The sequence below is a fragment of the Mercenaria mercenaria genome, chromosome 11, assembly GCF_021730395.1.
Source record: "Mercenaria mercenaria strain notata chromosome 11, MADL_Memer_1, whole genome shotgun sequence".
Lineage (NCBI taxonomy): Eukaryota > Metazoa > Mollusca > Bivalvia > Venerida > Veneridae > Mercenaria > Mercenaria mercenaria.
In genome coordinates, this window is record NC_069371.1 from 80,299,100 (window position 1) to 80,321,300 (window position 22,201).

Below are 22,201 nucleotides of genomic sequence, written 5' to 3' on the forward strand. Positions count from 1 at the left end.
TTTGGTTTGATTAATCTCAATACACATCATGGGGTCTGGAGTTGTGACCAAAAACAACTACTACTTATACATGCCATATCGAGGGCTCAAAGCGAAACTAGTCTATCTGCTTCTATTTCTATATACACTTAGACTAGTTTTGCGTTGAGCCCTCGATATATCCAGTACTGTGTGTTTGTTTTGTAGGATATTTTTAAATGGCAGCCACTTAACCAGTAGTCTCATCAGTAGGCTTTAGCTGTCCTTCAAAAGTAGCAGTCAACTTCCCTTCATGACATGAAGAATAGATGACCTTGGACATCTTCAGTTACCACCTAACACTACAGAATATATTTCCAACTTCGTTAACATACTTTACATGTACAGCTGTAAGGGATAATTATTTCCATCTGAAAGTCTGTTTGTCTGCAGTTTTAACCTAGATGTGTCTCTGTAGGACAATGGTGCCCAAACTCATTGTACATGGATTCATGACTCAGGTGAAGTAGTTTTTTAAGATAATTGCAACATTTTCTAAACACTTGTGTATTTTTCACCAAGCAAACTTTAGTCTAGCCAAGTGAAATCTCAAACAGAACTTCACATGCTACATAACAATGCTTTGATGTTTCATGAGTCTTAGGAAATACTTTTTGAGATACTAGTACATTTGACACAAATTTGTATGCCCTCTATGCATTTTTTTTACTAAATCAAGTGCCATAACTCTGGTCTGACCTAAGGACATCCCAAATAAATCCCCAGGTGCATAAGCTTCACATACTTAATATTTCTTTAGTTTCACGAACCTAGATCGAATACGTTTTAAGATAGGTTTGACAAATTTTTTTAGCACTTTAATGCATATTTTTGACAAAGCAAAGGGCCATAACTCGGGTTTGGCAGTAAAATCTCCATTGAAACCCCAGGTGCACAATTTCACATACTAAATATTCCTGTTTCATAATTCTAGGACTAATACTTTTTGATATACATGCAAAACAAAATTCTAGGCCCTTTATTTTGCTTACTATTGACTAGGTCAAGAGCCATGACTTGTCAGGCTGTGTGAATCCCAATTAAAGGAACCACTGCACAACATCCAATGCCAAGTAACAATCCTTTGAGGTTTGATGACTCTAGGTCAAATACTTTTTGAAATACCGGTATACACAACACAAATTTGGACAGACTGCAGGATGAACAGATGCAGACAAGGGCAAATCTAAATGTATCCCCACCAGTAGGAAAAATTTTTTGTAGGGCACCAAAAAAAAGCTGGCATTTAGAGCTGGGTGTTTTCCAGGACAAACACAGGCTTCTCATATAGGCATACCATCAAGACCATGGAAAACAAATAACACACTTGGTACTTGAACACTTTCTATTTCGTGGTCTGGTGTTTTACCGAAGCCAAATGTCTTCAAAGTTAATGCATCTATATTTCTTCATCACTTTCCGTCAGTGTTACAGACATATTTATGCAAAGTGTCATAAAGGAAGCTAAATTTATAAATGTCAGAACAGTACTTAAACATCTCTATCTAAAATACAGACAGGATTTTTTACGTTAATACGGAGGTACAAATGCTGTAAATTCCTAATTTCTAGATTATAGCGCCTACTCTGTATTAAAGTCTTCCACCACCCAACAAACAACTCCATCTGATGGGATCGCCATATAAAACATGGCTTAGAGAAAGTGTTTTACAGACTGTCATTATCTCAAAAGTTTTAATACTGTACAGGGCATAATGACGAAAACTAAAACAATGTATGGTTTAACCATATGACAAAATTTATTCCACTAATACATTATACAACATATAAAAAAGTTTACCACTAACAATAATTTAATAATTCTAATTTCCACCCAGGAAAAAACCTAACCTCACTTCTTCACAAATAGGAAGAGAAATTGAACTACAGTGCATTCTATATAAATTATGCAGGGCAATTTATACGTACGAGAAGTACGGAATTCCTGTCAATGACTCTTGCATCCTTGTCAGCTGACAAACATCTGACAAATACCAACAGTTATCTTCTGTTGTAATTAACTGATTGTTTTGTACGGTAAATTCGGAAATCTTGATATATTTCATCATTCCTTTTCTGCTGACAATATAATCAGACTGGCAAATGACAACACAATCAGTTTTGTCAGCAGTGAATTTGACAACAAAGTTTGAAAACACAGATTTCATTACAGAATCTAACAAATGATGACAAATTTATGGATTGTCAGAAGCTGACAATGGATAGAGCACATGACAAAATAAAACTGACAGGCAAGACTTACCTATTTCGGTTCACTATACTCACACGTAATATTTATATGGAAACAAATGTAAGAATGCTTTCTACTCATATGTTTCAAACAGCCCCTCCCCCTACCAAAAATATCTCCAATTTGACTTCTTCAAAATAAAGTCGAAAAGCAGTTTCTTCCTGCAATAAAATCTCTGAGCGCAGCTGTGTGAAAACCAACATTAGAGCTTTCCACCAAGAAAGGATCCAGATCAGTGCATATCCATACTATTTATTTATCAAGTTCAGCACTTGAATGCAACTGAAAAGTGAACAGTACTGGTCGCAAAGCCACAACGCTGCCTGGTTTTCTAACATCGGCCCTAATTTGAACATGTGTAAAAAGAATCCTTACAATTATGGTACACATAAAATTGATACAGCAATATTTACAGGATATATAGTCAACATCACACGAACAAAAACTCATACATACATCGTATTCGAAGTTTCGGAAAATCCCTTTTATTTAATTCCAGGAAATATTCACCAATGATGAAAAATTCAAATTTAACTAAATCAATGACTTTAAAATAAAAATTGCCAATTTTTCCCCCCAGGCAAGCCTAAATAATATTCTTCAAGATCCAGAATTTTTTTGTGGAGGTTTAAAGCTTTTGTTTCAACGATTTAATTAGGTGCTCTATCAATACTATGGTTACCAAGCTAAAAACATTGGAAGGCCATTCAGCAATAAGGTTTTCCACTAATCCTTTTGCCAAATGTCTTCTATACTACATATTGTGTTATTAACAGGTGCCTGTGCAAATATAACAAGACAAAATTCTCCTGATACACCAATTCAGCACGTCATGTAATTTCTGTTGCTTTACAGCACTGGCTTTTAAAACCAGATATATAATGAAATTGGCAAAAACTAAATATAAAATAAATAGCCCAACATAATCAATACACACTATACTGCAGTAAAAAGTTACGTTTAGGACTTGACTTGACCTCATACAAGAGATTCAAATCCTTAAATGGGCAAGAACGTGTAATATATGAATGTACATGTGATAGAAGTATGTGTAAAACATAGCCATTTTTGTGAATAATGCATTCAATGTATTTAGTAACATGTAAATTTTTTTTCAAAATGAAATTTGTTCACTACTGCTCACAGGCAACTCTGACAACTAACATTGAAAAGCTATAATAAAGCACAGGGAGTTATAAAAACAGCTAAAACATGTAAATCTATTAAAAATTACAAAAGAAATTTACTGTCGATTTACAATTTGATTTCATTTAAATATTGAAGAAAAAATTTGACTGTTTATAAAAAATGCATAAAGCAAGTTCATTCTCAAATCCATACAGATCCCTTTCAAAAATTACCATTCACCTGAATAGATACAAAATTTCTAAAAATGAAAAGAAAAAATACAGCTTCACATACAAACATTCAGTACAATAAAAATGAGAGAAAGTACAAAACATAAATGTTGCGATTGTAGTTGATCAATTCACTTCCTATCCGGCACTATTTGTCAAAGTGAGGCTATCCAAGCTCCTGGTGGGCCACGTTACGTCTTCGTCATCAATTTCAAATACTGGAAAAAAACAAACAGTACGAAGTTAATAAAACAGCATTTGCCTAAAAATTTGTTCTGCAAATGTAAAGTCACCTGTGTAATCATCAAATTGAGAAATTCCAGGGTTGAACTTAAGACCTTTGCCCTTGATTTATAATCTTGTGCTTTTCCTACTGATTCAACTTTAGAGAAATTGAATATTAATTTTCTGTTTTGTAAGAGCACATTTCTGCTAGTGACAGTCATTGTTCAAAGACATAAGCTAAGTTATCATAAAAAGAGAATTTACATATGAACAATACAAGAGCCTGCAAACTATCTTAAATGTTCTGATTTTAAGTTCATATATAATGAGATGAAGCCTACATAAAACAAAAGCTGTCACAGGAGACAGCGCGCTCAACTATTTCAATGCTGGATAGTGAAACTGGGCACATCCGAGGAAAATGGAGCTGTCACTGGAGTGTTTATTAACTCCAATGGCGGATGAAGGTATTGCACAATAGCCTGAGTCTGTGTCAAAAATATTAAGTAATAAGAGAGGTAAAGATAAAGTGTATCAAAACACTATATAAGTACAGTCTAAGCAAAATGGGGGCATAATTCATTAAATATTGGTGCAAGAGTTATGCATCTTGTGTCATATGATGTGGGCGATGATGTGGAGCAACTACTTTAAGTTTGAATCAAATGCATTTCATAATATTATAAACTGAGATATAGTGAAAACACATCAAAATTAACCTTTAATTCTATGTAAAAAGGGGCATAATTCATGAAAAATTGGTGCCAGACGTATGCTCCTTGTGTCATATGATGTAGGTGACAATGTTGAACAACTATTTTAAGTTTGAATCAGATCCATTCAGTAATAACAGAGATAGAGTCAAAGAGCATCAAAACTTTAACCTGAAATTCTAAGTGAAAGGGGGAATAATTCATGAAAAAATAGTGCAAGAGTTATGCACCTTGTGTCATATGGTGTGGGTGATGATGTTGAATAGCTATTTTAAGTTTAAATCAAGTCCATTCAGTAATAACAGAGATGGAGTGAAAGTGCATCAAAACTTTAACCTGAAATTCTAAGTAAAAAGGTGGAATAATTCATGAAAAATTTGTGCCAGAGTTATGCATCTTGTGTCATATGATGTGGGTAATGATGTTGAACAACTATTTTAAGTTTAAATCAAATCCATTCAGTAATAACAGAGATAGAGTTGAAGTGAATCAAAACTTTAACCTTAATATCTAGGTGAAAAGGGGGGATAAATCATGAAATATTGGTGCCAGAGTTATGGCCCTTATGTCAGATGATGTGGGCGATGATGAGGAATAACTATTTCAAGTTTGAATATCAAATCCATCAAGTAATTACAGAGATAAGTTGAAAAAAGAGAAAGTGTAAAAAAAACTTTAACCAAGGTGGGGACGCAGAAAGACACGAACGCCGGGTCGAGTAGGATAGCTCTCCTTATACTTCGTATAGTCGAGCTAAGTACAAGAAATTCCAGCTGACAGGAGCTGATTTATAGTTTACAGTGAAACAGACACATTTCACAGTTTTTCTTCCAACTTCCCTACATGAAACAGAGGTGGAGGACAAATGATTTCAGACACACCGTCTTTTATCAAATCGTCACTGAGAACATATGCCTCACATGAGGATCGAACTCGTGATCCCGCGATTTGTACATCTGCCCTCTCCCTATTGTGCTGATCCGGCAGGCAATCCCAAAGGTAGATATATGGATGTACATACAGACAAAGGCAAATCTGGAAGTTCTGAAGTCTTGACAGATATAAAACAAACCTGTAAAGAATGGTGGGCAGCGTTTGCGTGCGCCTCATCTACTGTCGGCCCCGTGCCATGACACACAGCTACAGGCATTGTAGATAGCTGTACCAGACACTGATGCATGCCTGAAATTTACCAAGCACATTCCAGTACAGATGTATTCAATTTAAGGCTATTGTTCATTTGCTTTTGTTTGTTTTGTTTGTTTTGGGTTTAACGCCATTTTTCAACAGTATTTCAGTCATGTAACGGCGGGCAGTTAACCTAACCAGTGTTCCTGGATTCTGTACCAGTACAAACCTGTTCTCCGCAAGTAACTGCCAACTTCCCCACATGAATTATCAGAGGTGGAGGACTAATGATTTCAGACACAATGTCGGTTATCAAATAGTCACGGAGAACATTCACCCCGCCCGAGCATCGAACTCGCGACCCCGCGATCCGTAGACCAACGCTCTTACCTACTGAGCTAAGCGGGTTGTTCATTTGCATTTGAGACTTACATGTCTAACTAAACTTACTCAAATTTTCTTTTTTCTAAGCAATATGAACTTACTCCATGCATAACAACATAACAACTTTCATAATGTAAAACGTAATGAAGAGAACTTTCATTTTAATCATCTTGGATAAAATATGAGCCGTGCCATGAGAAAATCAACATAGTGGGTTTGCGACCAGCATGGATCCATGCTGTTCGCTAACAGTTTCTCTAATTGCAGTAGGCTTTAAAAGTGAACAGCATGGATCCTGACCAGACTGCATGGATGCGCATGCTGGTCTGGATCCATTGTGGTCGCAATCCCACTATGTTGGTTTTCTCATGGCACGGCTCAATTATGTTTCACCTGAAAATCCACCCAACATTTAGTTCCAAATATGATACTTTTGCTGCTGGGTTTTTAAATAGGTATAATTAACTGAGATGTCTGTTACAATGTAACAAGTATTAATCAAAAGAAAACATTCATTTACAAGAAAAAATCTTCAGTTATTTGAATTAATAGCCTGATGGCAAGACAGTTAGAGGTTTACCGTAAGCACTGAGTTCTGGTATATCAGTATAGAGGACTTCAAAGCGCTGAGCCTCGGCTATCTCCTGTAACATCTGGCAATAGTTGGTCGCTGGAGCGTTCAGTGGTTTTCCCTGTAGGTTCTTCAACTGCTTCGAACTTTTCTTCATAACAGTCTGGTAAAATTTCTGTAGGAAGTAATGAGACAATATGAAATTTGAGTACACTTTAAACCTATGCATACAGAAAATTAATGTCTATAATATAAATAATGCATAAACTACATGTTATGTTAACAGGAATGGAACAAAATTAACAAGACTTAGTGTTATTGTAAAATTAGCAATAAAGCATATATAGGCAGTTTTTCAAAGCAAGGCCGCTGGGCTACCTTGAAACTCAATACAGATTAGCCCAGAAATTCATGAAGGCAACATAAAGTATCATTAATGAGTGATACACACCAGAGGCAACTATTCTCTTACCACCTATTAGGCAAACTTTAACAAATTCAAACTTTTGAGTTTGCTGAACAATATTTCTCCCCCTCCCCACCTCTTCTTTTTTATAATGAAGTTTAAAGCCTTGTCTAAGTTGGAATATTTTAGCATTATTGCAATATACAATTGGTATCACAGTTTTAACACCAATATATTTGCACATTAGATAAATCCTTCATATATATGTGAACATAAGGGATTTGTTTTAATTTACTGTAACTACATCACTGTAAATGGCCCTAGTGTCAGATGACTGAAACAACAGGAATTCTTACCTTGTATATTCAAATAGAGAAAAATTAAAGCTTCTGTTGATAACTGGATTTGTTTGATACAACTTATCATTGTCAAATCATGAAACTAATTGATGGCTTGGTACAAAACCGTTAAGTCCTATGAATTACAACCATTTTACACTAAAGGCTCACAATGGTATTTAAAATTAACAACTACACCGCAGTCTTCTGACATAAAACATGGACATTTGTACAAATCATACTATGCTATATTAAATAAATTTCATATTTGCATTGATATTTTACCAAGTGGTGTTGAACTGGCCCCATATTTTGTTCTGCGTTTGGTTTAATGTCAGACTGACACAAATTAGGTCATATGGCGACTTTCCAGCTTTGATGGGGGGAGGAAGCCACCAGGTGCCCCTCTGTGCATTATTTCATCACTGGCCGGCACCTGGGTAGAACCACCAACCATCTGTAAGCCAGCTAGACGGCTTCCTCACATGAAGAATTCAACTTCCCAGGTGAGGCTCGAACCTAATTCGGTGAGGGGCAAGTGATTCAAAATGGGCAACCTTAATCATTTGGCCACAATTGACCAACAGAGGACAAATAACAAGACAAATATGAAAACACTCAATTGATGATAATTTTATACCTAATCTATCTAATATTGTAATTGCAATAATTGTTGAATAATCTGCTGTTAATGAGTTTTAACTTCAGCTTCTGCAGTAGTAATGATTATGTATGTTTAATGATCATTAAAATTACCTGAATCTCTTTGTTCTGCTTAGGGCTGAGTACTGGTACCTTGACTTTCCCTTCCTTGAGAGAAGTATATGACGCTTTCAGAGGTTCCATACTCTACAAAACACGGGAAAGTTCAGATATTAGTACACTCACCCCTAAGCTTACCTCTCACGCTTTGCAAAAAGTTACAAACAAAATTGTTTTTCCTCAACCAGTATTAGTTCACAAATTCATTGATCAAACCACTTCGTTGCAGTTTCAACGATTTTGACGCATTTTCTGATAATAAGCACAAAAGAACTTATTTGAAAAGATTGGTATTGAACACTCACATGTAGTAAGTAAAACAAATGGCAAGATTAAGTCATATCTTAAATATATCTATTCCAGCTTCTACATAATTTACATAATTCAACAAATTTAAATACATGATGTGATTCTTTTTTTGTCGTCAAATTTTATGTCACAATGACATAAATACAGGACATATGGTGATTTTCCAGCTTTTGATGCTGGATGAAGATTTAAGTTGCTTCTTCCGATATTATTTCACGCAAAGACAGGCATCTGGGTAGAACCACCAACTTTCCGCACATGAAACAATTCTAGGTTTCAAACCCACTGTGAGGAAGGGCAAGTTAGAAGTGAGTAACTTTTACCACTAGGCAATGGAGAGCTTCTTGTTCACGATTAGTGTATACTAGAAATCTCTTCTAATTTTATTTTTCTTAATTAACTTCCACAACGGAGAACGAATGATTGCTACATATGCTGTTTTAGTGGTTACTGATATTTGCCTTCGATAAAGGGGACTAGTTTTTGTTCAGTTAGCACGAAAACATGTGGTAAACGTTAGAATACTTTATTTTGTTTTTCTGCAGAAAGAAAGCCAAATGAGAAAGATTCAGCAATCCAATCTATTAAATGTTTCCGTGCATATTACGCCCACAGATACTTGAAAGTCCATTTAAAAGTAAAATTTAAATTAGTGTTAACAATTACCAGGGGAATATCATCTTCTTCCTCCTCCTCAATCACAGCATTTCCTCCCTCCTCCACCAGGCCCTTGATATGGTTCAACATGTTCTGGGCCGCGATTCTCTTTGCTGTCTTCTTAGAACGGGCTGAGCCTGCATATCAGACGTATGTAAAATTAAGTTTTTTTCTCTTTAAAAAAACAGATGCTTTAGAAAAGTCTTTGACAAGCTAAAATAAATCTTTATTCCAATATGCATCTTTTAAAGAAAGTAATGCCTTTAGTTGAGTCCACTGCCATTTTATACTTTTAACAAATGCGGTAAAAATTATGTAAAATTGCATGTCAATAGTCACCTAACTTTTGAATGATAATATGTAACATCTATATAGCTATCACTTGCAAGTGCAAATTCAAGAACTTCTTACCATACAAGAGGGCCATGATGGCCCTATATCGCTCACCTGTTATCATCGCACTTAAGGACAAGTCTTCAAGGTCAAAAGATCATAACAGAAATCAATCAAAAGAATTATGAGAAAATATAGTTGAAATTTTCTTTTAAGTAACTTTAAAAACAAGATTTGAAAACTTTTTGTAGAGGTCCACTAGGCAATGCTACATGTCAAATATCTAAGCTCTTCTGGTTTATTTTTAGAAAATTATGAAGATTTTTCTATGTACAATCAAGTAACCCCATGAGGCAGGGTCAATTTGACCCCAGAGGTCATGATTTGAATAAACTTTGTAAAAGTCTACTAGGCAATGCTACATGTCAAATATCTAAGATCTAGGCCTTCTGGTTTATTTTTATAATTTTTTTTTAAAGGTTTTCCTATGTAAAATCAAGTGACCCCTAGGGTGGAGTCAATTTTGACCCCGGGGGACAAGGTTTGAACAAATTTTGTAGAGGTCCACTAGGCAATGCTACATGTCAAATATCTAGTCTCTAGGCCTTCTAGTTTATTTTTAGAAAATTTTTGAAGATTTTCCTATGTAAAATCAAGTGACCCCTGGGGCGGGGTCAATTTTGACCCAGGGGGTCATGATATGAAAAAATTTTGTAGAGGTCCACTAGGTAATGCTACATGTGAAATATCTAAGCTCTAGGCCTTCTGGTTTATTTTTAGAAAACTTTTGAAGATTTTCCTATGTAAAGTCAAGTGACCCCTAGGGCGGGGTCAATTTTGACCCCCGGGTCATAATTTGAACAACTTTAGTAGAGGTCCACTAGGCAATGCTACATATTAAATATCTAAGCTCTAGGGCTTCTGGTTTTTGAGAAGAAGATTTTTTTAATATTTTCCTATGTAAAATCAAGTGACCCCTGGGGCGGGGTCAATTTTGACCCCGGGGTCATGATTTGAACAATTTTAGTAGAGGTCCACTAGGCAATGCTACATGTCAAATATCTAAGCTCTAAGGCTTCTGGTTTTTGAGAAGAAGATTTTTGAAGATTTTCTTATGTAAAATCAAGTGACCCCTGGGACGGGGTCAATTTTGACCCCGGGGTCATGATTTGAACAAATTTGGTAGAGGTCCACTAGGCAATGCTTCACACCAAATATCTAAGCTCTAGGGCTTCTGGTTTTTGAGAAGAAGATTTTTAAAGTTTTTCCTTTCGGTTGCCATGGCAACCAGTGTTCTGCATGGAATTCAATTCTTTGAACAATTTTGAAAGGGGGCCATCCAAGGAACATCCCTGTGAAGTTTCATCAAAATTGGCCTGTTGGTTTAGGAGGAGATGTCGTTTAAAGGAAAGTGTGGACGGACGGACGGACGGACGGACGCCGGACGGTGAGCGATCACAATACCTCACCCTGAGCACTTTGTGCTCAGGTGAGCTAAAAAGCAACATCAGCCAATATTTTCTAAATATACCTGTTGTATGACAGGGGTCAAATTTAACAATAGTTTGTACTAGCTGAAATTAGCTAGTGCTGTTTTTGATCACTAGCTAAAATGAAAAGCTACCGGCTAAAGTAAATAATATTTAATTACTCTATTAATATTTTACTGGCCAAAACTCACCAGTGATTTTTTTCAGTTTTGGGGGAAGGGGGTCGGTGCCCTTTGGAGGGGGAAAAATACGACGTAAAACTAAGAAAAGGGGAATTTTCATTTGTGTGTAAATAAACTATAGTTTCAAGTTTATTGATAAATTCAGGGCCCATAAGAACATTGTGACATGACATATCATGCATATAACACAATGTAGCATATCAATACCAAATATCTGAATAAATTTTTCAAATGTAGAGGATAAGACATCCATTAGACTACCAAAATTTACAGCAGACATCTGGTCCCTTCCTAAACAAGTCGGTGAGTGGCCGTTTTTTTTTATTTCTGTCAAATTCTGACATTTGCAGTCACTGTTACATTTGACCTGTCACAATAAAAAAACAAACTGTAAAAAAATTGCGTTGGACTAGTCCCTTCCCAAAGCATAAAATCAAATCCTGACTGACTAGAAGATGGAAAACTCAACACTACCCGGCCAAACAAATAGAATGCAAATCATTTACAGACTATCATTCAACAGCGTTGTTGTGCAGAATAATAAAGCGCTTCGATGATACTGATTTATCAAGGGAAGTTACTCCAAACGGTGTCGATGTAAACAAAACGCGAGATACCGCGGTGAACTGTTTTCTATATGAAAATAAATAAAATAAACTAGTGAATTATGATTTAATTAATTGGCATTTTATTTTTTATTTTCGGAGGGGAATTTTAGGCATCGGAAAGGGGAAAAAAACATACTATTTCGAGGGGGGAATGGGGCCGAATTTCGCCGAATATTTTGGTGAAAAAAAAACGCTGCTCACTGATTGATCTCTGTTAGTAGCCAGTCACAAACAAAAATATTTCTATTAGCTTAAAATAGCCTGTGCCATTTTTGTTGAACAATAAAATATCATAAACATAAATGATAATATTCCTTTCATGAAGAAAAATGTGTACCTTCAAAACAATTAAACTTTATCAAAGCTCTGAAGACATTCTGCTTGTTACATTATTTACTAGCTGAAATTAGCTAGTACATTTCAAACCCACTAGCTATTTTAAAATTCCACTAGCATTTAGCTTGTATGCTCGTCTTAATTTGAACCCCGATACAAACTTTGTACATGTCTCGTCTTTTTCAATTATCAATATCTAGCAAAATTAAAGCTGATGTGGCAAAATGAAGTAAAATTTAAAATAAACAAGAAGAAAATACTTTTTCAGTGTCATAAAAACTGACTGTTTTTGGCAAACACTCTTAACAAGAAGACTATTTCTTAAAGAAGACCTACCCTTTTCCTGGATTTTCCCCAGTTTCACAATGCATACAAACTCTCTAGCATGTGGTGGTCCCTGTTCACTGGTAAATTCATATATTGGGGGCTTCATCAGTTTCTTCTGCGTCAGTTCCTGAAGTTCTCCGACCGGGTTACCAACTCCATCACCCTCCACAGCTCCTGGACTAGGTGTTCTGTAATAATCATTTCATATTACGTCTCCTCTTTTAACTTTGAACATCTGACCCATATACAATTTCCAGGAATTCAACTTTGGCACTTAAACATGGTCAGTAAGCATATTTAAAATTTGTTTTCATTTTTTTCACAAAGTAAAGAGTATATGAAGTTCAGCGTTCTATAAAACATACAAATGGTACATGTACTTGTCTTTCCATGTTTTTTTCTGTATAAATTTAATGCTCAAGTTTTGTAAAATGCAACTTTTGTCTTGACTTTTCATAGGCTATTAATGCCTTTGTTTGTAACGCCGCTGCACATACTTTTACTTATGAACATAAAAAATCCATTTATTTCATCTTATTTTCTGTGTTTTGGTAAAAGTTATCTTATATATTTGTAACAAGTTAAATGATGATCAACACTGAGTCTGTAGGAAGTAGTATCACATCAAATGTCTGTGATTACCTGTATTTACAGAGCTCAATGATGTGTTAGAAGAAGTTAATGCTTTTTGAACAATTCAGTTCCTCACAATAGCTTTTTAAGCTACTGATATACCGCGTCCCTTTTTAACATAATATTAGATCACAGGAGCCTGAAATTCTATCCAAAAATCACGAAAAGTCTGTATATGAAACAGACCCCCCTTCTATATAATAAAAAACTACAGGAATGAAACACATTCACTCCCCACCCACCAGGAGAAAACAAGAAAATTTCGAGGTAAGCAGTGCGAGTGTTCTCGGGTGGCGTAATTATCTAAAGACAACTAAAATACATGCGTGACTGTGCTTACTGGTCGCTTCACCGTATTAACTAAAACAAAATCATTGATTTCAACAACATCCAAACCATTGCGTGACGTCAGACCTTCATGTATATTTCTGCGCCGGAGAGAATACAAAATAATTTCAAGAACCAGGTAAAAAATATCTGTATATGTCATGTTTTATTATAAATATTTCTTTCAATAAATATCACATCTTTGAATTTCTTTAACCATTAAATAATAAAAGAATTAGGCATATCATGTTGGAAAAAACCCATTATGGGAACTAACTCTAGCATTGACAAAAGAGGGGAAGTAACTCAACCATTGACGGAAGCAGCACATAACACAAAAAAAAGAATATCATGGCTGCTCAGCTATGCGTGGTGATATGGAATGAGTTTTCTGATATCAAATATTAATTGTGTTGTAAATGACAAATGACACTGTTTACACGATGCTGTTCTGTTCTGTTCTAAATTGTGTACAGATCAGACCGGATACTGGCATTTACACAAAAGCATTATTAACTCCGGTGCAGAAATATACATGCAGGTGTGACGTCACGCGATGGTTTGGACGATGAACGAAATGTTGTTGAAATCGTTGATTTCGTGTTAGTTAATATGGTGAAGCGACCAGTAAGCAGTCATGCATATATTTTAGTTGCCTTTAGATAATTACGCCACCCGAGAACACTCGCACTGCTTACCTCGAAATTTTCTTGTTTTCTCCTGGTGGGTGGGGAGTGAATGTGTTTCATTCCTGTAGTTTTTTATTATATAGAAGGGGGGTGTTTTTCATATACAGACTTTTCGTGATTTTTGGATAGAATTTCAGGCTCCTGTGATTAAATGTACTGTGAAACTTTAAGCCTTGAGATGCTTATAAGTTCCTGTTAAAGACCACTGCAGCAGATATACATACACATTATTGACAACAGCGTCACCACCAGCTCCTGCCTGTCCATTTGGTACTCCAAGAACCTGGTTCAGGGCAGCTTGGGCTGCATTGTGCTTAGCCTTCTTCTTGCTTGAACCTATTCCACAAAAATAATATATACGGTAAAACTCCACAGAACATTTTTAATGTATATTAAATAACTATTCAACCTTGTTTATTATAGTAGGTTTATCATTCAACATCAATTTCAATCCTCTTCCTGGGAAACAATACATGCTACATTTGAAGACATACAGCTGTGATCCCAGCAGGAACTTCTAAATTTCAGCCTCAGCTACATACATGCATTCCCTTGAATTAATTTCAAAGGTTTAATGCCCGAGTTTGACTGCACTTGCTGATTTCAGTATTTTTTTAACTCTTTGACAAATACTGTCATTTTCAAAATATTACATAAGCCTAAGTGAATATATTCAAACAGAATTCCTTTAATCATTGTGAAGTTGTTAATATTCATTAGGGAATAAATTTCATGGATTTTGTTCTTTTTGAAATCAGTGAAATTAAATCCTAATGAATAAGTATTAAGTAAAATTCCAATTCATTTTATACTCAAAGTCAAAAAAAATCTGAATCAACAAATTTATATCACAACAATTGCCTGTTTTGGCCAAAACCACAATATTTTGTTCCCACGAAAATTGAATGATTTCAATATATAAATATATATAGCAGTATTAGTTGTGGTCCCTGACACAGCATACACTGGAAGATTAAAGTCATTTATTTGAGACGATCAATATCAGCATGTTATTATTAACATTATTTCAATAAGAAAATATGATTATGTACATAACAACATATTCATTACCAAATTAAGAAGTCTGAATTGAAATCTCAATAAAATAAGACTAAACAATAGTAATTACCTTTTCCATTAGCGCTGATTTCACCAACAGTGACCCTCATGATGAAAGTTGGTTCATGAACGGCCCCTTCGTTAGCGACAAGATCATACTGTGGTGTAATACCTCTCTTAGTACACAACTCCTGTAAGTAGCTGATAGGCGTCTTGCCCGGTGGAACTGCTGCCATGGTCTGCAAGATTTATACAAACTAAAATAATTTCTTAAGTTTTAATAAGCCATAGACACTGAAAATAATTCTGCAAGTTTAATGAAAATTTCATAAATTACATCTTACAATTCAAGAAAAACGCACTCACTGGCATCCCAAATCTTAAAATTTTGCTGGGAGAGATCTCCTGAACCCCACTTTACAGCAGACTTCTGGAAAGTCGTCGGTCCGACGGACATGACTGGAAAATTTTGATGCGGTCCGCGGTTTCTTAATCCGGATGCGGTCCGACTGACCGGCATTTATCGTACCCCGAGAACTGCAACATCTCGGACAACATATCAAAATGGCGTCACTTACATATTATGCCAGGGAAGAACCGGGAAAGAAATGTAAATTAACGCCCAACAATCGTAGTGAAAGGAAACAAATGTAAGAAAATAAGAGGGTTGACTGAACATTTAACGAGAAATGGACTAAAAATGATCACACCTGGCTTGAATATGAATTATGATGGAGAAAAGCAACATATGCGGTACAATGACATTTTCTTCGGTCCAGCAGATTTTTAGGCATTGCTGGACCAAACGTCCTGCCATTTATTCCAACTTTCCTGAAGTCTGCTTTACAGAGGGGGAAATCCCCCCCGTTTCAAACTCTCCCCCTCTCCTGCCTTTGGTACTCATTGGACGCCTTCGGTATCCCATAGCCAGACCACTTCTTCAAAGCCGTTGGTGGCCCTGATAGACACACACAACAGGAGCATCATAAAGGCAATTTGATTAGCTTTTTACTGGTGGCAACCATATCACAGTGAGATTGATGATGACTTTATGAACATTTTTCTGAACAAGGTATAAGAATTTGCCGATTTTCGGGGCGATTAGCTGATAAGCGCTTGATTTATCTAGGTTGCTAAACAAAGGATATATTTTAAGTCGCGAAATCATGTGTCAAAAAAATGTTCAACGACACCACTGCAAAACTGATAAATCATTAACATTTCTTTTCTTACATTTACTGAGGTCTTACTTAAAGCTTATTCTATAATAATGTATGGGCATCTTCTTACTTTTAGTTATTTGTTACGATGTAAAACTGGGAAAAATCCAAAAATGGTGCGTGGTGTTAATTTTTGCGCATGCGTATCTTGACATGCCTACTTAATTTCTACTGGGAATTAAATTCCCACTCGGTCAAACCCGCTTGGCTGAAAATGGAACAGTTACAAAATAAACACCTCAAATGGTCATATCCCCTCAATGGATAGACATATTCCCTTGCCAGAAATGAAGTAGTAGTGAAAATTCCCCCAGTCTGTGGTAATCCCCTTCTCTCAAAATTCTGATTCTATAGTGGACGCATTGGACTCTTTCCTATGGAGGTAAAGGTTAGCTTTATTTAACGTGGCATATAATCCAACATACAACACGAGCTACAAAGCTCTTGTGCGACAAACTAGGTATCCAGTAATAGATACTTACTTGTGCTTATTTTGCCTCCTAGTACAACCCTTTCAATACTGAGTGCCAAGCAAGGGAGCTAACATTACCATTTTTCCACGTCTTTGGTAAGACGTGGCCGGGGATCAAACCCCAGACCTTCCGCTCTCAAAGCGGACGCTCTACCCCTAGGCTATTGAGGCGAAGGCCCCGGATTCGATTTCTGGCTACTCACATTGCTGTGTGTCATTGGACAAGGCACTTTATCATGATTGCCTCAGTCGACCCAGCTGTAAATGGTTACCAGCAAATTGCTGGGGGTAGGATCGCTCAAAAGATCTACAGAGCTTATGTTCATTATTTCATTCCTGACAACCTCTAGAAATTTAAACTTTATCATTCCATCTTCAAGAACACAATATCATATGAACTCCTTCTTTCCTCGCACAATCAGATTCTGCAACGCCTTACCTTTGTATAAAGGACAGTGTGAACCTTCAGTGCTTCACATCTGACCTAGATTCGTATATGTACTAATGTCATCATCCTGTTTTTATTTTTAACAAGCTGTATATATTACTGCTCTCACTCTTTTAACAACATGAATATCATTTATCATGTAACATAGCAACATGCTTTTAACAACTGCCCCGACCTCCCAGTTATGATCAGAGATTGATTGTTGGGAGTATCTCTGTAGATGTAGATGTAGATGTAGATGTAGATAACGCGACATTAAACAAAATTTACCTTTACCTTTTACCTTTCTAATGTTTCACTGATGTCACAGCATTTTTGCTTTGTATTGGATGACAGAAATTATATGGACGAGGGGAAAAAGTACCTTTGCCAGAAAGAAAACCTTTCTTAATGACCCGGGTAGGAATGGAATATATAAAGAATATAAAAGACAAAAAAAAAAAAAAAAAAACAGAAGAAGAAGAAATTTAGGTACCATAAGTGCGACTTGGAAACAGGCTGATTCGGACCATTGTCAATTCGGACCATGCTGATTCGGCCCAAATTTTTGGCTGATTCGGACCGCATACTTTGAAATAAGAGTAGACAATGAGCATATATTTTGGCTGATTCGGACCACATACTTTGAAATAAGAGTAGATAATGAGCATATATTTTGGCTGATTCGGACCATATACTTTGAATTAAGAGGACGTAATGTGCATACATTTAGGGTGATTCGGACCACATACTTTGAATTAAGAGAAGATAATGAGCATATATTTGGACAAGTCGGTCCAAAAACTTTGAATTAAGAGTTGATAAAGAGCATATATTTTGGCTGATTCGGACCACATACTTTGAAATAAGAGTAGATAATGAGCATATATTTTGGCTGATTCGGACCATATACTTTGAATTAAGAGGACGTAATGTGTATATATTTAGGGTGATTCGGACCACATACTTTGAATTAAGAGAAGATAATGAGCATATATTTGGACAAGTCGGTCCAAAAACTTTGAATTAAGAGTTGATAAAGAGCATATATTTTGGCTGATTTTGACACAGTCTTAGAATTTTGAATAAAAATTGTTTCGGTTGTTTCGGACCACATGCTTTGGATTATAATGTAAGAAAAGGACCATATATTATGGAAAACATGCTTTTATTTATCTTGATGTTCACAATGCATTTGCTGTATATAATTATATAGATTGTTAATCGAAGAAAAAGAAAGAGTGTATTTTTCAATAATTTTTATTTCATATCTACATAAAATCATAACGGATCACATTGTAAACGCATCATAAAGTCAAATAATATTAACACATGTATCATCGAATGAAATTTCGATTTTCGAATAAACGATATGCAGTTCAATGTGCAATTTTGAATATGGATTACTTTTATAGAATATAACAAGAAAAAACGTTTGGAAATAAAATAAATGCAACTAAAGGAATTGAAACAGAGCATGATATTTACACTAACATTTTATAAAGAATAACGAAAACGAAACATTTTGAAATATCAAACTGAATGAATTTAATATTGAATAAAAGAAATTATATTTACATAAAACATTTATAAATATATCTGAACAACGAAATCGAAACGTTTAGAAATGCAAATTAAATGCAATTATGAAATGAACTTGAAACGGAGCAATTATATTTACAAACACATAGAAGAAGAATATACATTTTATTTACGTAAAACAATTATTTAAACAGAGCAGTTACATTTACAAACGCAAAGAACAAGAACATACATTATATTTACCTAAAACATTTATGAATATATTTATATTTTTACAAACACAAACACAAAATCATTGTTCACTTTGTTCATAGTCACAAGCACTATTGGATTGGAAGAGCCAGATCACCAATGTTTTTTTAGGATATATTCTGCTTTCACTGTTTTTTCTCCATATTTCGTCCATAGTCATTCAGGTTGTTCATGGTCTCGTCCTGTTGCTTGCGTCGGTACATTGCTAACTTCTGTGTAAAGCAGAGTGATCAATAAGTAGAACGGCAACCCATTCTTCTTGTCACGTCTGTTGATTCTGTTGTGCCATCCCTCGACGTTGTTGTTTGTTCTGATACTGCGTCCGTAGACCGATATGGACTGAAGCGGCCACACTGCGCTGGTTACTCAAGTGTCCTTTACGTAGTTGAAGTACGCTGTGACGCGAACAGCGGAAGTGTCCACCTTGTCACTTAACTTCTGAAATGCAGCGGCGATGCCGCCGTCCGGCAGGAATGGCAGAGCGAAAAAAAACAAGGAAGAATATCCAACAGGGAAAGCCACGTTCTAAAAACGCAGCCTCCCCAAACGAAAACCCAGCACGCGGACGCGCACACGATCACACACACACACACACACACACACACACACACACACACACACAAAGCAAACAAACAAGGACAAAACAAACAAATAAAGGAACACAGTGGGGCACCGCCTTGGAACGGTCAGTGGCAAAACCATCCCCAGTTGCAAAACCACCACTGGGGAGCTTAAACTGGTTTCTTAGAAGATCATAGACGCTGCCCTCCTGCTCGTACTCATGCTGTAAATACAGAAAAAAAACAATACTTGATTAAAGAACAAATAATGAAGACAGTGTTATAATATAACTTGAATTCATTTAACAGATACATTGAATGAACATATATTATTATTACTAAGAAAGTTTAATTTAATTATTGTTATACTGTTTTATCATTTTGCTACTTTTTTGTATTTTGATTTTTAACTGCCAGCCAATATATGCTTACCGTGAGCCCTTTTTTCTGGACCTGCTTAAACAGCACCTGTAAGAAGTGAAAGGAGCAACCGTGTATGACAGGGTATAACTCGTGTTTGGCCACGGACTTGATCTCGGCTTTAATTCTGACGGCGGTGAGAATACCTGGTTTGGTTGGGTGGTTGTGGTGTGAGCTAGTGGTGAAAGTTTCACCGTCTTTCTTTACACTTGCCGAACACGGATGTCGACCCAAACACCACTCCAAACACCAAGAATATCGTGAATACTGTAGATCCCTTCACCACGAATAATAACAAAGCAGTTTTTACACTAAACACTGTTGACTCAGTGTTGTTATATTTTCTGGTCCTTCGGGATCATTGATTTCAACTCATTTAGACTTGAAGATTGAATACTGCTTAAGCCGGTGCTAGGGGGCGTGGGCAGTGTTGCTTTTTCCATTACTGCCCATGAACAGACTCAATCAAACCGAGTCTGCAATTTTCACTATTTGCCTTGTTCTCGGTGCTTCTGAGGGATCTACTTTCCAGATTTTATTTACGTTATTTACGTATATATACACATATACTGTAGATCCCTTAACCACGAATAATAACAAAGCAGTTTTTACACTAAACACTGTTGACTTAAGTTATTTACGTATATATACACACAAACTTATACTTAGGATTATAAGTCTACTGAAAGTTTCTTGGAAGAAAACAGACTAATGTAAACTGTTCTTGCGCCAGGAGGGCTAATGCTGGGATACAACACTGAGCATTGACTGGCGTGCCTTATCGAGGTTGAATAGAAGTCTGCTACACTCCACCTCGAAGTTGTAGAATGCAACCAGGTCTGGGTAGTTGATATATTCTTGTAGGACTGGCCAACAGTTAATGATGATCTGAGCTCGTACTTCCGCCGGCTGTTCTTGGAATCTGTGGGTAGTCAGTTCATACCACCGCTGTTCAATACTAGGTAGAACCGCGACTCACACTATTTAATGATATACACTCCAAAACAAAGTGTGTTGCAGTCTCTGGCAAATTACCATAAAGTTGACAAGTAGTGTCTATATTGTACTGATTAAAGTTTTTACGAGTAGTTTGAAGCATGTATGTTCCGGTAGTTAGCCGTAGCTTGATTTTCAGACTGCAGATTCACGAGCAGAGAATTCACATGAAAACACTGGCATCAAGGTTCCTGGTTTGACCACCTCAAACTTCATAAAGTGTAGAGATCTGTAATATGCTACTGATTGAGTTAAACTTTCACTCCAGAATTGGCGTACTTGTCTATTCACACGAGTTTTCCTTCGAAATATAGAAGGGTTATCATCAACGATGTCACACAGCAGACCGAGGTCGTATTTCCAGAGGATTATCTGTATATCACTGAACCAACTATTACTTTTTTTTATTTAGTTTCCAACTGTCTCTTCAGATTTTATTCTTTCAATACTATCTTCTTTTTGATGACATATATTATCCAAGAGAGTTAGTGCTCGTGTATGAATCTGAGCTTCTATAGATAAAAGACCAGTTATCATATATATCGCATTGTTAGCTGTACTGTCGGTTAGTAGTAAAACCTCTTTCATGGATTTTCTCTGAAATGGTTCAAGTTTTGAAACTAATAACTGTGTCGATAGCAGAAGTTCCATCCCATAAAGTAAAACGGGTACAACATATGATTTGTACAGATGCACGACGGCAAGTATATTGAGACCTATCTGACCCTTAAGACCACTTCCAAATAAACTGTATGCTGCTCACCTAGCTTTCTTAATATTTTCACCTACATTTTCTTTCTGGTTTGAACTGATGGAGTCTGTTCTAATTATACCTAGATGAGAAGTTCTGGTCACTGACGGAATCGTTTTACTGTTCATTTCAAGATATATATTATATACATATTTCCAATGATATTTGGTATAAAGTTATGATACATTTTATTAAAATATTTTGAGACACACCGCATATATAATATTCAGCCCTTTTATAGTCGGACGCTTGTCCTCTTTGATTATGTCTGACGGAAATATGCAGACTGATCACCTCGGCCGTTATGCTACGTATTATACGGAAATAGCTGATGTTTCACGATTGGGAAATAAGAAGAACATACATACAGCCAGCCCTTTCCAGCCCTTTTCGCGGAAAAGACCCTTTCTGGTATCTAGAGTCATACCGATTTTTAATCGAACGTGGAAACCATGTA

At 36.1% G+C, this 22,201-nt stretch overlaps 1 protein-coding gene across 3 annotated transcripts; it reads right to left on the reverse strand.

Moving 5' to 3' along the window:
• Nucleotides 1-1,754: 1,754 nt before the first annotated feature.
• LOC123531288 (RISC-loading complex subunit tarbp2-like) lies at nt 1,755-16,485 on the reverse strand. 3 transcript variants are annotated; one of them, XM_045312112.2, is made up of 9 exons: nt 16,395-16,485; nt 15,175-15,343; nt 14,270-14,381; nt 12,406-12,584; nt 9,130-9,257; nt 8,149-8,241; nt 6,658-6,823; nt 5,638-5,747; nt 1,755-3,845 (listed from the first exon to the last, which is right to left on the reverse strand). In XM_045312112.2, the coding sequence occupies exons 2-9, from the start codon at nt 15,338-15,340 to the stop codon at nt 3,819-3,821; spliced, it is 981 nt and encodes a 326-aa protein (XP_045168047.1). In that variant the 5' UTR covers nt 15,341-15,343; nt 16,395-16,485; the 3' UTR covers nt 1,755-3,818. The 3 variants fall into 3 exon arrangements, with proteins under 3 accessions (XP_045168047.1, XP_045168048.1, XP_045168050.1); XM_045312113.2 differs by having other exon boundaries at nt 15,175-15,361; nt 16,395-16,451; XM_045312115.2 differs by lacking the exon at nt 8,149-8,241.
• Nucleotides 16,486-22,201: the final 5,716 nt, after the last annotated feature.